This window comes from Brienomyrus brachyistius, chromosome 3 (genome assembly GCF_023856365.1).
Source record: "Brienomyrus brachyistius isolate T26 chromosome 3, BBRACH_0.4, whole genome shotgun sequence".
Classification (NCBI taxonomy): domain Eukaryota; kingdom Metazoa; phylum Chordata; class Actinopteri; order Osteoglossiformes; family Mormyridae; genus Brienomyrus; species Brienomyrus brachyistius.
In genome coordinates, this window is record NC_064535.1 from 10,738,147 (window position 1) to 10,756,313 (window position 18,167).

Below are 18,167 nucleotides of genomic sequence, written 5' to 3' on the forward strand. Positions count from 1 at the left end.
AGTCTTGAGTAGAGGACTGACTCTTGGATATCAAAGGCATGCTAGATACAGAGAAATTCCAAAGTAGGGCTCCAATGATGTTGTCACATTCCTCTTCATCCTAAGAGGAACTAAAAGCAAAAGGTTAACCTAAAAGTAACTGACTTTTAGCATTTCACTCCAGTTTTTTGGGCTGTTGGCAGAATTATCTTAGAAAACTCTTTCACCCACAACAAGCATTAATGTGAAGACATCGAAAAAGTCAAATCAACACATACGTATTCCTAGAGGCCTGATTAAATGTCAAAACTACAATATGTGAGAAGACCACTCATTATTTCAACTACAAAGTACATTGTCATTGGAGGTCTCCCCGCAACACTGTTGAGGATAAGCGAATGGAAGATGGATAGGGATGGTGTTTTTCATTAAGATACAAGTAATTTATATATATAATTTAATAGTATTATACATATTTACAAGAAACAAATACATTCAGGGAAATTAATTGTAAGTATCACATACCTGCAGTAGGTTGGTACCCCATCCTGGTCTGTTCTCCTGCCTTGTGCCCGTAGCCTCTTGGATAGGCTCAGGACCCCTTGTGACTCTGAACAGGACAAGTGGTTGTAGAAGATGGATGGATGGATGTATGATCAGATGCTAAAAATCTGTGGGTGCAGGTGTTCCTTGTGTTTTTATTTAATTAAAGTAGCATGCATGGCCATTCAAATATAGAGGATAAAAATCAGCAGCTGGATCTTAGGAGGATAAAAGAGTGGGGGTCTTGCCCCACCTGTCGCCTCCCAAATCTTTCTAGAGGACGACTTTCCACAGATGATGCAGCTGCCTTGCTTATAGGACCTGCTAACTTTGCAACACACAGAACTGGCACAAGAATTGCTCATCTCTGTTTCAGCAGCTGCCACAGTTGTTCAAGGAAGTCTCAAAGCTCCAGTTCTGCTAAGAGGACCTGCTCTAGATCTTCAGCAGTTCTTTGCCCCCGGAAGCATAGTTTGTCTCATTTAAGGGCAGACCACATCATCCTCAACGGTGATACAGGGTACAGAAACAATGGAGGTAGAGAGGCTTGTACTGAGTTTATAAAGAGCGCTCTGCTATGTCTTCTGGATGAGACATAGAACTGAGGACCTGACTGTCTGAGGTCATAAAATACACCTTGGCATCTTTCGAAAAAGTAGGGGTGGTCCCCTGATGCCCTGTCTAAAATTGTCAACTGTGGACCTTTCAAATTTGGCCTCCTAATAATCCCCTATATCTAACTGGTGAATTCTCTTCTGCCCATTCATCACTTGATCTACTGTGTGGTGACCGTACAGCTGCAGAATGGCTACCATCGCATCATCCAGGTTGGGGCTACACAGTGCTGGTGGATGAAGTGCTGCTCCCCATTGGTTCTGAAAAGCACTATTTGTAGGTAACATTTATTCATTCATTCATCCATCCATCCATCCTGCTACAATACAGATTATCTCTCTCCGCATTATCTACCCTTGTGCAGGAGCTGAGGCTTAGTTTTGTGGGATGACACCTCAGAGCGGAGACCCTTATATCTATCCGGACATCGTCAATGTTAGCCTCAATATCAAATCTGAATTATTTGTCTGTTCCTTGGAAGTCTGTTTGGCACCGTCGTTAATCCTCCAGTCTTCTCCAGCTACTATCTTGGTCCCATTGTGGCTGCAGCTGAGGGGGCCAGACCGACATTATCACTGCCTCTATATCACTGTCTTGTTGTGGAATTGGTGTCAGCAATTACGATGGTTCTACTCAGCTGTTTTCCAAGGGATAGGCCATCTCACCACTGCCTTTTCTCTCCCCTTCTCACCAAGCCCAGTACATTAAATCTCTGTCGACATTCTTTCTATCAGACATCTGTGCTGTCCAAGGCCCAGGAGAATCTAGAGGCCAGGGGCATTCTGGGAGACATCCTCTTCAGCCTTTTTTTCTTTCAGCAGAATTGCACACTTTATACCTCCAGTTGGCTACATTTCATAAAATAATTCTTTTTGATAACTTTTGTGATATCTGTGAATATAACATAATGGTCATGCAGTGGGACTTATGTTCATTTGCAATACATCTTACTGATGACAGTGTCAGCACCCATCCTTCCCTGTCCTATGCGTTATGTCCCCCTTTGGCCAGCAAGTGTGGCTGGCCGTCTTGTCTTGTAGCCCCTTAGCCATAGTGTTGTCAGGCATATCATGGAGCAGCATATCATGTTGGTGGATGGCTGCACAAGAGCCCTGCCCTATGTTGCTACTCGCTATTGGGTGGATAGCTCCACAGACCACCCTATGGGCTCAGGTCAATTGTTAAAAGGGTGAATGCCATTTGCATTAGTATTTATACTGTATTTCTACTATCACACCCTTAAACCGGTTTTTATACTGTTTTTTACTGTACTCTTTCAACAGGTTTCTGTTGTCTTTTATCTTATCTACTTATCCTGCTTATTCTACTCTACAGTGTATATCAGGCTACTACTGTGTTCTTTACTATGTTTCAGTTTTTTATTTGCTGCTATAATTCCAACGCCAATTATCTACCTCCCACACACTCACTGTACTATTTCTTGCCTGTACTTTGTTGTTGCACTACAGTGTTACAATAGTTGCTTTGATTGTCTTGTCTGACCTTTGCACTGCCATGTCACAACTGGAATTTATCTCTGTCCCACGTTGTTAATTGTCACAACATTTGCTCTTAGAGAAACGCAATTTCAACCCTCTGTATACTTGTGTTTGGCTGGGCTGACAAACATTTTTGACTTGACTTGATACTAAGAGTCGACACTTGAACAATAAGCCTGGAAGGGCTGTGAGACCCTGTAGCAAATGGATTGGAAATAGCACCGTGAAGAGCAGATGCCCACCAACCTGGCTGTTAGAACTCCTGCCAGGAACCTCAGAGCCTGGCTGGCAGGATGCACCCTACATGGGGAGGCCAAGAGCTCAGTTCCCAACAATCAAGATTAAGCTTCAGGGGCAGCCAGTTAATATGGTGATAGACTCAGGAAGTATCATCACCCTTGTTAGGGCTGCTGTCCTACCCCCAGGATACTTCCTTGAAGGCTGCCTCACCCTGAGCAGTATGTATAAGGGTGTTTGACAGGTCCTTGGCATTAATGTCTGGGTGGAGCGTGCATCTGGAGTATATGATGGTACAAGAACTCCTGGTATCCCTGCTCCATGTTCACTCCACTGTGGCAAGACATGCAGACCAAAAGTCCCGGCAAGCCTTGCCAACCAAGAAGAAGAGGACATCCCCTACACATGGGTGCCCCAACCTGGTTGTTCTTGGGGAAGGAACCACAGTAGGTGGATCATGACCCCCTCAACCATCTAACGCTCTTGCTGATCTGTTCCTGTATGTGACCCAGGAACTCTCATTTCAAGTCCAAAAGGAGGATGAGCAACTAAAGAAGAACTGGTGAGTGGTGGGAAGCCTTGGGGAAGAGGTAAGCTCCCAACAGCAGTGTGGGAATGTGCTACTATGTGGTGACCCACTGAGAAGAGCCAACTGACCTGCTGGTAGTACCTGGGACTGAAATACTGTAGATGTTATCATGCATCTGCTCAACACCTACCTGATTAGAGGACACTTAGGAGTCTGTAACACTCTGGAGAAGATCTGGGACTGGTTCCAATGGCTAGGTATAGAAGCAGAGTTCCAGAATTTCTGTGAGCATTGCACCATCTTTCAGAAGATGTTCCCCATGGTGCATCTGCCAGCCCCGATAGGGCCATTGCCTATTATTGAGGTACAATTTGATGGACATTGTAGGGCTACTTGAAAGACTATGCTATGCAGTATCTTGAGGCTATCCTCTTGAGGAAAGCCACTTCCAAAGCTGTACTTAAGGAACCGTTCCTCCTGGCCAATGGTCTGGCACTTCTTAAGGACCTTCTTATGGATCAGGGCACCTCCCTGGTCTCATGACAAATCTGTGCAGGTTGCCCATAATTAAACATCTCAGAACTTCAACATAGCACCAACAGACCTCAAAGGCATGCCCCAGAAGGTGGTAGGCAAAGATGCTCAAAACTGGGTTAAAAACTTGATATAGCCTATGAGACGTTGTAGGACTGACTACCCTCCTTCCATTTTATCATTGACCATGTGCTAGAAATGTAAGGGTGGCTTCAGAGGGTAATGTTGGTGCACCTAGAAGTCGACGAGTGAAAACAGCAGTGCCTGTACTGGTAAACTCAATTCTGAGATCAAACCTGGTAAGCTAGTGTTAGTACTCATCTCTCCCTACTACCCTGACACCTGGCAGAGGCTGTACATTTTGGAGAAAAAAGTCAGATCAGGGAACTACCAAACCACCCAGCTGGGATGACATCAAACAGAATGGGTTTATCACGTCAACCAGCTTAAGAAGGCAATTGAACCCACCCCCTTCTGTTTGCCTGGGGCAGGGGTCTCCAACTCCAGTCCTGGAGAACTACTGTCCAGTAGGTTTTCTGTTCTACCTGGCTTCTGATGAGCCACCGCTGCTCCTCACATTTACATGAGGACAAGTCTATCTCATGAGAAGTCAGGTACAATAGCTTTTGTCCGGTAGGTTTTCTGTCTAGAGGACTAGAGTTGGAGACCCCTGGCCTGGACAAAAACATGAAGTTGATATGGGGTAAGCAAAGCACTATCCACCAATGCCAAGAGATAAAACAGCTGCTAGATCTGCACCCGTACGAGTTCTTCTCTGTCCCAGGCTGAACCCCATGTCACCTAGCATGACATCTGCACCTTGCTTGGAATCATTGTGCAACAATGGCCCTATACCAAGTCGGCTGAACATTGAATTACAGGTCCGACAGATGCAGCAGCTGGGAGTGATTGAAGGAAGTTGAAGCTCATACCATGTAATAAAACTAACATTGAGCATAACTATATTTTACCCAGCCAATAGTAGGAGTAGTAGTAGCAGCAGTAGTAGTAGTAGTAATAATAATAATAATAATAATAATAATAATAAATATTTCTTTTCACTGGGGTATAGGTTGGTGGGGGGGGGGGGGGGACACATGCTGGATGGTCCATTACAGGGCACACATATGCTAACACGATGGAAAATTCAGAAATGCTTTGGACTGTGGAGAAAAAAAAACCCTTAATACCCATTTTGCTCTTATATAGTTTGGTGAATCGGTATCTCTACATTTCAATTTGAGTGTAATTTTGTATTTCTGTGTGGGCCCTATGTGGACTGCAAGGCTGTGCCCTGTCTTGTTCTCTGAGTGTCCTGGGATCAGTTGCAGACTCACTGCAACCCTGCACTGGATAAGAGGAGAGAAATCTGAATATTAATAACAAACAAATTAAATTGAGAAGGGGCTCCAGCAGGCCACCAAATCATTTAGACAGTATCATTTCATTAATAGGGTTTCAGAAACGACCCCCCCACCCCCACCCCCAAACCATTAAGCATAAATTCTTTGGAAGAACTTTTTTAAAAATCTTTGAAACATTATTTTACCCCAATTATTTGTTTGGTGGTTGGTGCAGTGCATATTTTAAAACCGTAACTACATGCCCAGATTTCACCCATTCAGCACAGTTTCCAGACTTTTCAGAATAAGGAAAGGCAACAACTCTACTGTGCAGTCATTTAAAGTAATTGCCCCCATTTAGAAGACAAAATTTGTCGACATGTTTGGAACCAATCATTTATTAAATGGGTGTTTCAGCTAATCATTGCTTTCCCAGATTATTATATTTGTTCAAAAATATACGATTTTAGCGAGTGTATGGTAACATCCATGCATATTAACATAAGCAAACCATTCCTCCAATCCGGTTCTATCTTCTAACTGCAAATTCAGTATGTGAAAATACGTATCTACGTATCTTTCCGATAAATAGAAATTGGCCAATTGCTTATTTTGCCAAGCGTCTTCTTGTCGCTTGAACTTAGTTGCTATATAACGTGGTGGGTTAGGGTTAATTAATCGTCTTTTATTTCATTTTTCAAAAGTATACTGGTTATAACACTTAGATATAACGTAACGAAGTCCTAATCGGTTTAGTGTTGGTTCCAGAACAAAACTAGTAACTTAAATCAGTGTTTAGCATTTAAAATGTACACCACACGGTAACCTGATGAGTGTTTAGACCAGTGGTGCATTTATACACTATAGTCTCTAACTTTTATAGGCATCTGCGCAATGTTACCTTGTAACCCTTCAGAAGGAGATATTATTTGTCTTTAGTAATAATTTCCTAATGTCAACGTTGTATACATTGTATTTCATCTTCTTTTACAGTTGAAAAACGGATGTCTTTGTTCCGTTGTGAAAAATTACATACCCGAGTCCTACCTAGCACGCTGTTGTCTATCTTTTTTGGTAACAGTAATGCATTTGTCACTCGACATTTAAATGTAAATATCACAACAACAACAACAATAATAATAATAATAACAATAATAATAATAATAGCAACCTCAAGTTGCAAAAACGTGTATTCGACTTACTATTTAAAAATAAATTTAAGTGGATGACTAGATGACTAAAATTTAACATGCAAGTGCAAAAGAGAACGTTTAATTATTGCAAAAGTATTTGATATTAAAGATCCGTACTGATTGTCCACTTTAGTAACATACGGTTTCTGTTTTCTTGATATTTAAAGATTGCCATTCCTATTATTGCTATTGAGGATCAACATAATATGAACGCATAATACTTTAAATGTACATGTGGCAGGGAATGTTTTCGTTTCTGCTTTAATTCAGTTATTTATGTGTTTTTTTTTTTATTAATGGCGCATACTACATTAATTATGTATTATATCATAGCACTGTATCTGATCTGCCCTATATTAGGTAGGCATGCAACTTAACCTTAAAAACTCAAAGGTGAGCACTCACTGGAAGATTTTATTGTTTTATTATTATTAATATTATTATTATTATTGTTATTATCAATAATAATAATAATAGTTTTTTATTGTTATTATTTTATTGTTATAATAAGTTTCGAATGGGACTGTAGAGTCCCAAGGTAAAGTGTTTAATTGTAGAGGCAATAATAAAAAGGCTGTAGGGCTATTACAAAATACACTAACTTTGTATTCACCCACACGAGATCTGGAAAACATAGGCTACATACACGTGAATGCAAGATTATAAAGGTTAACATTCTCGACGTTTAAAATGGCAAACCAACTGTGTAGTTATGTGCTTCTTACTTGTGTAAACTGTACACTGCTTACAGAGGCTCGTTTGACGACCAATTCCTCCAAATTTTAAGCATTCTTCATTTATTTATTAAAAAATCTGTCTAATCCTTTAATTGTCAATTTATTGCATTGATTATTCTGAACGTATAAATGAAACATGTTGCTTCATAGGTTAACGGACAGTTAACTGAGACATACGAACGAACAAAATAAATCAATCGAGAGGAAAACACTCGAATGCTGAAATGTTTGTAACCTCACGTTCCGCGACGGCTTCATTTTACAAATTGAATGAATTTAGGCCAGTATAATACATATTAAAAGTTAAATATATTCTGACTGTTGCGTCACCAGTTCATCGTGTTGAAGTCAAATATATTGCTAAAAGTTCTGCAAGCAATACTCTCAAACTCCTATTGGACGAAGCTTTTCCGTACAACTCCTCTTATTCTTCAGGTATGACAATAAGTCTACCTGCAATACAAATTATCTTGTGAGATGAAAGTAGCACAAGGTGATTTAGCCAATGATACTGGAAAAAGCAGTATATAAACGACACTCTGATATGTTTATAATTGATTTCCTCGTAACTTTTTTCTTATATAAATGACGTATAATATAACAATTGATTTGTTTGTCGGTCTTTTACAAGTTGCATTTACTTAAATTCTTCATAACCACTGAATATTGAGTTTTCGGAACAATATTACTTTGACAACAAAAACGAATATGCCTTTTGCAATCGCTGTTATGAAAACGTTTTCAGGTTCAAGGGTAGGTGACAAACTGATTTACCCACCAACACGTTTACTATGAAAAATCAAGCCATTTAATTATAATGAACTGATTGCAGTTATAACGAATGGTTCTATTCTTGCAGTTTTCTTCATCTTTTACGGTTCTGAAATTTAACAACCATGTTGCATCTTATATTCAGGTTATATGTTGTCTTTTGAAATATACACAAAGTATGGTATTTTGCTGACGGAAAATAAACGTTGCTATGGTTGTTGGGCTTAATTGGCAAAGGTGCACATTATGTCCACAGGAAGCCGCTATAGCACCGTCTGTTGAAAAAATACAGTCGTTTTTCAGTTGGTCTGTTTACGAGTTCCCTGTATAATCAAACGGAACTACCAATTTCTTTGTTAAACATTTCTAGTAATGTGATTACATGTGTATATTGAACTGTTGAATTATGAACGTATAATCATGTATAATGGCTTTTTATATTTTTAGCATAAGACGTAGTTTGGATGAGGCAACGCAGCTCTGACCTGAAGCGGTGTACTGTACATTCGACAAGCATTATAAAAAATTATGTTGCAAGCAAAACTCTTATAATAGGCAGTTAACTTATTTGCTCGTGAAATGTAAGAAACGTTGTAAGTTCAAAGAAACCAATTTTGTCAGCGAAATTATAGCAAATACATCACATCAAACCGCATAGTTTGAAAGCATTCAGACAATAGTTTACTTACTTCCTAAAGCGTTAATGGTTAACGGGAAATATTACTTTTTAACATCTTACGTAATTTTCTACATATATGAGATGGAATACCAGATATTAAAATAATAAAATAACATTAGGCAAAAATAAGCAAATGCAAGACGTGGGTATGAACAATAACTAAGACACTTTGGTATGTGACGTAACATCTCCACTATAGCGTGTAATATGCAATATACTCTAATTTTCAGGCGAAAGTACTTGTACTTACCGGGGAGTTTTTCGGTGTACTGTTCTGGGTACTACTGTTTCATCGTTGTACATGAAACTGTCGTATTTGTAGATGTACAGTTTTTTTCGCAGCTCGCCGAACGCTAATATATTACATGCGAATCGTTTTCTGGAGTCCACCTTTCTGTTTGTTGACTTCTTTTAACTGCTTTAGAATGTTTCAAAATATTTTGTTGCAGCCTATTTTAGCATGAGTATAATTATGTAACCAAATATTACATTTGAGCAAATACTGTTTTATTTAAAAAGCATACTGTACGGTGAATTATAATGAAAGTCTGTTAAAAAGCGGGCTCTGGAACACACGAATGGAAGTTTTTTTCAGTTGGAAGCATAATATTTTAGCCTTTTTATATTTTAGACTTTTAGCAAAATATAGTTCTGTATATAAAAAATGTGCGTGTAATTCTCTGATCAACATTTTCAATTTTTAAACTCAGATAATTTATATAGTGCTTTAACAATGTTCAGCACGCAAGGATACGCAACATTTCTTTCCATTCACTTTTTGTGTTGCTATTTCAACTGACATTTCTTTTGAACACAATGTATATTTAAAATGATAATTACACCGAAATACGTATTATGTGCGGGCGCAGAGCGCACGTGGACAGTGTATGGAAGAGACATGGCAATAGAAATACTTATCAACTTTATTTGATATTTTGCAAGAATAAGGTGTGCATTCCAAAATGGAAAGGAACTCGCGCGGCATGCACCTTTCGGTAATTAAATTCTGATTAACCATATGCAATTACGTTAAAGATATTTATAAAAGGCATAACTAATTCTGACAATCGATCTTTAGTTAAATACTATCTACTATATTTATATAATAAAAATACGTCACTTAAATGGAATGAAATTATAGGCTGTAAGAAATCCCACACGTACTGCCATCTTCAAGATGCTAAATAAAGCACGCTACAGCTGCTCATTCTACAAACCATATATGTTATTCATACAATATAATTACCGATAGCTGAATAATACGGTCTTACAGCCGTAGGACAAACAAACACAGAAAAGCGTATTGTGTGTATCTAACAACCGTCTTGCCAATAGACCGGCCAATAGAAACAAAGAAGCCTTCAACCCCTAAATTAATCTCAGGACCATCGGAGAAAATGAAAACGTGGAGAGACATAGAATTTGCTTTCGTGATGGGGGATGGGTGACACAGCGAAGAAAAAAATTAAAATAATAGCAAATATAAACCGTCATAAATTAGCCTTAGAAACCTGTAAAATCAACAAAAGTAGCGACGCAGAATATTTCTTTTTAAATTATCGTATGAAACAATAAACATTTTCAACAAAAATGTCATAATGATTAAATGCTATTTAATGAACTGTCGTCTTAACGAAATAAACTGGTCTAGAAAAATTCTACTACCGTATTTCAATAATGTTCTACCTACGAAGAAACTAAAGTACCTTCTGGCTTTCTACTGGCTCAGGCGAGTATGTAAATCGCGGTAGGTTTCGTTCTGAACGAATCCGTTCCGTTTTGCTTGAATCCGCCTCTCCGTGCTAGTTCATTTGACGCACTTAAAGAGTCTTCTCTCAACCTTAAGGCAAGTAGCAGCGACCAATCACCAAGCCATTACAAGCTTCAGAGGAAGCTGTTTATGTGACTCCATCACTAATTAGGGCTCATGAACTAACAAATCGCTTGCACAACTGGTGAAGAACTGATCACATTCATGGATTGTCTGGACTAGGCGATTACCTTTAAAGAGATTTGTTTTTTTTTTGAGAGAGAGCATTTTTTCGACCTGATTTATTTTTCGTTATACAACTTACACATCGCAGGAAAACTTTCAACCTGGGAGTGGAGTATTTTTTAAATAGAAAACTTGCTTTGACTTGAGCTGGTGGATTTTGACTGGTAAAACATGTTTCAGCCGACACCGAAGCGGTGTTTTACTATTGAATCGTTGGTAGCGAAGGATAATCCTCAACCGGCGTCGAGGTCAGAGGAACCCATTCGACCAGCAGCTCTCAGCTATGCAAATTCAAGCCAGATGAATCCTTTTTTGAACGGCTTTCACTCCAGCGGCAGGGGCGTCTACTCTAATACGGACTTGGTGTTCGCTGAGGCGGTTTCGCACCCTCCAAACTCCGCTGTCCCGGTTCATTCTGTACCCCCTCCACATGCTCTGGCTACTCACCCGTTATCGTCCTCGCATAGTCCGCACCCTCTTTTTGCTAGTCAGCAAAGGGATCCTTCAACTTTTTACCCTTGGCTAATTCATAGATATAGGTATTTGGGGCATAGATTCCAAGGTATGTTTATGCTTTATTTAATACATAAATAAGCAAAGTTGTCGCAAATTAACGTTGCTTCTTAGTTAAATTATAAACTAGGAAATGTAAGTAATCGTCAAGACTAATTCCAACACAGGTTAAATGCTAATTTTATATGCTAATATATTAACAATTCATAATAAAGTTCTATATACTAAATATAAAAATCTGATTAGGAATTGATATTAACATAAATAAAATGGCTCAGTTCAGTGGAATTATATGTGCAAACGAATATATTTATATTAGCAAAAGTAGACATTTAAATGCATTATTGAGGAAAAGGCCTTTCAGTAGGTAAACATATTGCCATATTCGACAACTTTATAGTATTCGTTTGGTATTATGCGTATCAATAAATTAGGTTAACTCAGTTCTTTAGAGCTTCTTGAATTGAAATACATTACGGTGTTTCCGTTTAACACAGTAAACCCGTTTACCGTTTATATTTGCCTTTGAATTAAACATTGAAATGAAATGCTTGCCAGGTGTTTGTTGTATTAAAATTTAATAATTTTGAAATAATGTTTATGTCAGTCAAAACACAATAAATAACATCCTTCATAAGATTTTTTTAACCTTTTCTAAATTTTCAGACTTTTAGACCACGTGTTATTAATTTTTATGCCTACCCTCGAGCCCTTTCGCATTTGTGAACATAAATATTATACTCGTAACAGCAATTACCGTGTAAAGCAAACGTGTGAATATTATGTCTTTTATTAATCATTATGTTTATACTTTTATTGCGTTAAAATTTCTTTAACAAAATCAATCTTCCCTGCTGTAAATATTCAAATTGACGCGTAAATTCGTGTGTTGTATGTCGTAAAATCGCAGTATGTTACGTCTTAATTAAATGCGTTATTTCTCTATTTATGTGAACCCAGTTGTTGATAAACTGGAAGACAGGCCAGGGTTAATTATATATTTTTTTCTATTTTGTACACAGGGAACGAAACAAGCCCAGAAAGCTTTCTTTTACATAATGCGTTGGCAAGAAAGCCCAAAAGAATTCGGACAGCTTTTTCTCCTTCGCAACTACTGCGGCTTGAGCACGCTTTCGAAAAAAATCATTATGTTGTTGGTGCCGAACGAAAACAGCTTGCACACAGCCTTAGTCTCACAGAAACTCAGGTAAGAGATTTAAGTTACATTTCAAACGTAAAATCATATTTTTCAGATTGTTTACAAACTTCTCAGGGTAGATCGACTGGAAAAATTGCTGTAGGTATTAATTAAATTATAATTTTGACAAGTTGTTTCTTGTTTTCGGCATTGTTTCAGTTGCGTTTAACTTAGCTTTAAATATCATACAACGACCGATACCCTGGATAAACAAATACAATCAGGCCTTAAAATGTTCTTATTTAACGAAACATGTAAAAAGCATTATAGTCATTTTAATATTTATGTTACTGAATTCCAGTACTGCAGCTGAATATTTGTCATGTTTTGCATCAGCGGAATTGTGTGAATTTGGCCTAAAATTAATTATGCATATATGTAGTTATGCTTATAAATTTGTAATATAAAATATATTTCATGTTATTGTCTACAGAGAACTCATAATTCTATATTTCATAGTGAAATTGAGTGAAAGGGAATGTCCTTTATAGAAATGCAAAGTGTAATATATATATATATATTTTTGCATAAAATTGCCGAACTTGTAAAACAGGTCTTTATTCTTCTGTAATTTGAAACATCTTTTTCTGTAGTACGAGTTTATAATCGAGTTTAGATTCCCTTCGAAATCCCAGGACTGTGCTTCTGTTTGCTCCGTTTGAGTTGGTTCTCATTTTCCTACATTAACGTGTCATCGCTTTATTTTAATTTTTAATAAAATGGACCCGTTAAGGAAACCCGGCAGGACCACTTTTAGTACCAATTTTAGCGGTCTTATTGACGTTTCAGTATGTAATTAATGTTAGTGTCGTACGTAATATACTTACCGCAATTAATGACAACGAATAGTGTTCACGTTCATGCGGTCCTGCTATGTACTACGGCACAATGACATTTATTTAACGTTAAGAAAAATATCAAGAAATGCAAACAATGCTAAATAAAATTCGTAAATACCTAGATCAGGGCGGCTATGACAAGCAATCGATAATAAATTATTTTAACTAACCAGTATTCTAGATGCATAAACTCCGCTCAAATAATGTAAGGGCATTTGCTCCTAAAAATCAGAAAGTCGTAGTTTCGGGATAAAAATGATTCAGCACTACATATCATTCGTCAGGGCACAATGCAGACACGCGTGCATGTAATATGTGAGTCAGATTGCTAAACGCCAAATATTTATTTGTTTTTGCGTTTTCCGCGTGTATATTACAAGGAAATATTTTAATTTAAATTTACAAAAGCCATCTTAGGCAATGCCTCGTTAAGGCAAAGCCACGAATGATGTACAGAATGAAATTATATTTCTTGAGCGTTAGTGTCAGTGAAATATTTAACAGTAATGATGTATAAAAGCACATTTTAATTACCGGTGTGGTGACTGTTTAATTTAAATATGAAATATGGCAGTTTATAAGATGCCATTATAGCGCGTTCTTATGTCATTTTACTACATGTGCTAGACTTTTTACGACAAACATGCTGTATAATGAAAACACACACTTTAGGCCCAACAATCGCAGAACTTTTGAATACACGAATGGGCCTCCTGATTCGGTCGTGCTCTGAAATGTTGCAATTACTACGTTGTTAGTTGCTTGTTTACTCTCGGTGCTGTTAAGCTGTCAAAGACTGGGCGTACAGAAGACGTGTGATTTATTTTCATAAATTCCCTTCTAGGTAAAAGTTTGGTTTCAGAACCGAAGAACAAAATTTAAACGGCAGAAACTAGAAGAAGAAGGGTCAGACTCCCAACAGAAAAAGAAAGGAACGCATCATATAAATCGATGGAGGCTTGCCACGAAGCAGGGGAGCCCGGAGGAGATCGACGTCACTTCAGACGATTGAATTTATGATCGCGGGACGTCGGCGTTATGGATGACACTGAAAAGAATACCCAGTAGCAGAGAAACTGAGGGTAAAGACAATATTAAAAAATCGATTCTTTGGAGATCGGCAGCTGATAGTGAGAAGTCGGACTGGTGGTACTGTTATCAAGACCACGGAACTGTCAATCCAATTCAAAATACCAAGGCAAGTTGACACAGATGTCACGTGCAGATACCTACTACGACCTCACACTCACACGCCCCCGCCATCCATCGCATACACAAAACTATTATCTTCAGAAAACACCCACTACAATATCAATCCAATTCGCATTGGACATTTGCACTTAAGAGACTTTCTAAATATAAACGTTCCACTCGAGATACCAAAACACTTAACTGCTTTTTGTAAACTTGAATTGCATGGCAAATCATATTTGATTGTTAGTTTTCTTTTACCCTTTTCATATGCATTGGTTTTAATTCGATCTCCTCCGAGATATTGTGTGCTTCATTTTTACAGCAGTGTGCAGTCTGAACGTTTGACTTCTCGTGTTTAAGTGATTGTGAAAACAATATGAAGTAGCAGTGCTGCGTTATAGTGTTTTTTAAGAGACAAACGAGATTAATTGCAAAACCTTATAAAAGTTTGCTACACCACAAGGAGAGTACTTTAAATACAAGTATTTAGGACATTCCTTTAATCTAAAGCTTTACTATGTCTCCGTAACCTTGATACATACATTGTAAAATCTAGCCCTCATGTACTCGCTGCCAAGAAGGATTAATTGTAATAACTGACGACCCTGTGGGCAGCAAGATTTTAAGCACTGAGCATATTCCATGTATAAAGGTACTAAAAGTTAATGTTTCTGTTACTCTTTTACCAGAATGTAAATAGTTTTGTGCTTGTGTTAAGTTTGCTACAATTTTAACACAAAGAATACTTCTAAGAAGTATGTCACTGTCAATATTTTGTGAATAAAGTTTTATCAGTATGCTGCTCCGAGTAAAATCAACGGTTTTTTTATTTAAAAATATAATTTTAAAGTTGATCCACGCGGTTTTTTGGAAAGTATGCTAATAGGTTAGCAGTTTTAAATAATCAATGGACATTTAAACAACCTGCATTGAAGGCAAAGACAGTATTTTTGTTTCGCAGGTTACTCGTATACTGAAATGTACAATGTGCAGCCTTGTCGTGAATTCAGTTTTGATTTGTGTAAGACAATATACAAAAGCAGAGGAAATCAAGTCAAATATCAATAAAATGTAAATTAATGTAGTGCGTTATTACAGTTAAATAGTTCATAAGTAACATATAAAGAATGTTGTTACCAACTCTAAAAAGCTCAGTTTTCTAGGGCAAGTAGTTGTTTTTTCATGCTTCATTTGCCGCTTAGCCTGATAGACGGCATTAATCAGTTTTATTTCCATTGATAGCAAAGCAGTGTCTGTTCTGTTCAAGATACAAAGAGTCCTACGAGCTTTTGTGAAAGTGCAAATCAGTTTAGGCAATTATCATACGAGTAATATGAAGGGGAAAGGGGATGCGTTGCCCAGTGGTCCGCTTTAATCTCTTAATCCGTGGATCCAAGGGGGCTTGGTTGGACATAATTTAGTACAATCTGACTACCCCTTACGATGTGATAAGGGAAGGTTGCAATGTGCCGCAAAAATAGAGCTTTGTCTGAACTCTTGTCATCGAGCGCAGTGATTAGGACATGCGAGCACGCGCTGGTTTCTTCATTTGATTACAAACAAAAAAACCCAGGCATCTCATTTTGTATATATATATATATTTGAGCATTTTAGCGATAAATTAATATAATTCATAATTGATGACAGAGATGTATGCTCATTGAGAAGTAGAGAAATTAAGAGATATACACTGACCGATTATGGACACTTTAGGAATGTTATAATGGCACAGGAAGGGTACAAAATGCTAAAGGTGGCGCGCGAGGTCATTTTTATTATTAAGATTATACACGTTGAACTGTATTTTATTTTCACAATTAAACATACGTCGAGATCCACCTTGGACGTTTTGTAAAGAAAGGCAAGTAGCTTTTCTATAATTGTTTCCGTGCTTATAAAAGAGCTTTTTTGGAAGAGGGGCTATACATGCAAACTATGGATGGGGAATGTTAAAATGGTCTGTGGACTATAACAGCAATAAAAATCTTCAGAGAATACCATTAGCTTTGAAAAACCCCTAAAAGCTTTATTACAAACCCAGCTTTGAAATAGGGGGATTAGAAGGCTGAAAGGGTCCCACAATAGTTAGAAGAAAAGGTTTCATGCTAATGAGGTTAATGCCCTTTGTATCTCAGGACTCCACAACTTCATTACTCCTATCTCGGGCTACACCGAGCGGCTCTGAGCGCGGCAATCCACTCTAGCTTTTCCCTTCCCTGCTTAAAGAAGGATTTGATAGCGGTCCTGTTCAAACTAGATAATTATATCTTTTCAAGTTGGAATTAAGATAAAGAAAGTGCAGTGAAGGCGGTGAGCCTTGATCCGCTGCAAACAAATTTGGCGCACTTTCTCTACCTCTGCCTCAATAGGCAAAGCAGCTAAATTGTGTTTAGCTTCCTTTATTAATTTTCCCCTCTCGCCAATTAACTGCGTCAGTGTTTGCATCTAATATGAAGTGACTGACAAATATAAAACGAAACAACTTTTCCAGGGAGCTATTTAATGCACCATACTTTCCCAAACAACATATTATTCATTAGGGTGTTTTCATGCATACACGGAATTGTGAGTGTGTGGGTAAAGTAAGTTAGTAAGTTACAGTAAGTTAGGCATACAAAATAAACCTCACTGCAAATACATCTATAATGTATTTAAACAGTGATGCTTTTCACAGTAATAATGGAGTCTGAGGTGAATTGAGCATTATTAGTAAAATCCGACGATATAATATAATATAATATAATATAATACAATATAATATAATATAAATTACGTAATAACACTTAATATGAAATCTCATTGTCAGTATATTGAATTTCAGTATAAGATTTTTTACATGACATATTTGCTCAAGGACCATACACCCACGACTGGATTTTAAATGTTCTCCTCGGGTTGGTGTGGGTTTCCTCGACTCTCCTCCCACAAGCCGAAGCTCAGGTGAATAGGTAATCTTAAATTGCTGTTATTATTTGAATGTAAGAGCTCTCCGACGGCTTGGCGTCCCGTCCAGAGGGTACCCTACCTAATTTCCTATACTTAGCGGAATGTACTCGGGATCAGCGAGACCTTGAATGGATGCATCATAAAAATGGTGATACAAATGAAGTAAGGGAGGTCACCTCACATTAAATTTATCCTTATATGTATAATTAGACCAGGATTTAAAGTATTAATCTGTTAAATTTATCAGTCAAGCATGATCGTGCTATAAGCGGTACTTTCGGTTACAGTCATATCGCACGTTTTATAGCAACCGGATGGCAAACTGTGAATAAAAAAAAAAAAACTACAAAAAAACTAACAAAAAAAAAAAATCGTCTGTTATTGTTATTTTCAGTTTCCGGAATATTTCAGTTAATTGCCCCCATGTTCATACATTGAGATAATTCCAGGATAGCCTACTTCTTTTTAAGAAAGCAAGTCCTTTAGGGCTTAAAACCTAAATATACAAATCAATTGCTTTAAATACATTCCGCAAATTGTAAATGACGTGCTTGTGTGAATTGTGTCAGTTTAGAGATTTTCTTATCAAAACAATGATGTCAAACAAGTCATGCATTTTTTGTATCCTACATGAATTATAGCAAAAATAATTACTTAATCATTAACAGATTTAATTCATATAGTTGTCACCAACCACTTTCGGCACGTGTGAAAAGATACCGTCATATTTAAGAACACAAATTACATAGATCAAAATAAAAAAATTATAGAGACAGGAACCTGGAATATGGCTCCTAAATAACTTTATGGTTTATTCCACCG

The 18,167-nt window shown here is 37.5% G+C and overlaps 1 protein-coding gene across 1 annotated transcript; it reads left to right on the forward strand.

The window, feature by feature from the left end:
- The first annotated feature begins 10,492 nt into the window (after window positions 1-10,492).
- Window positions 10,493-15,196, forward strand: emx2 (empty spiracles homeobox 2). Its single transcript, XM_049009665.1, has 3 exons — window positions 10,493-11,217; window positions 12,191-12,375; window positions 14,050-15,196. The coding sequence occupies exons 1-3, from the start codon at window positions 10,827-10,829 to the stop codon at window positions 14,215-14,217; spliced, it is 744 nt and encodes a 247-aa protein (XP_048865622.1). The 5' UTR covers window positions 10,493-10,826; the 3' UTR covers window positions 14,218-15,196.
- The last annotated feature ends 2,971 nt before the right edge of the window (window positions 15,197-18,167 follow it).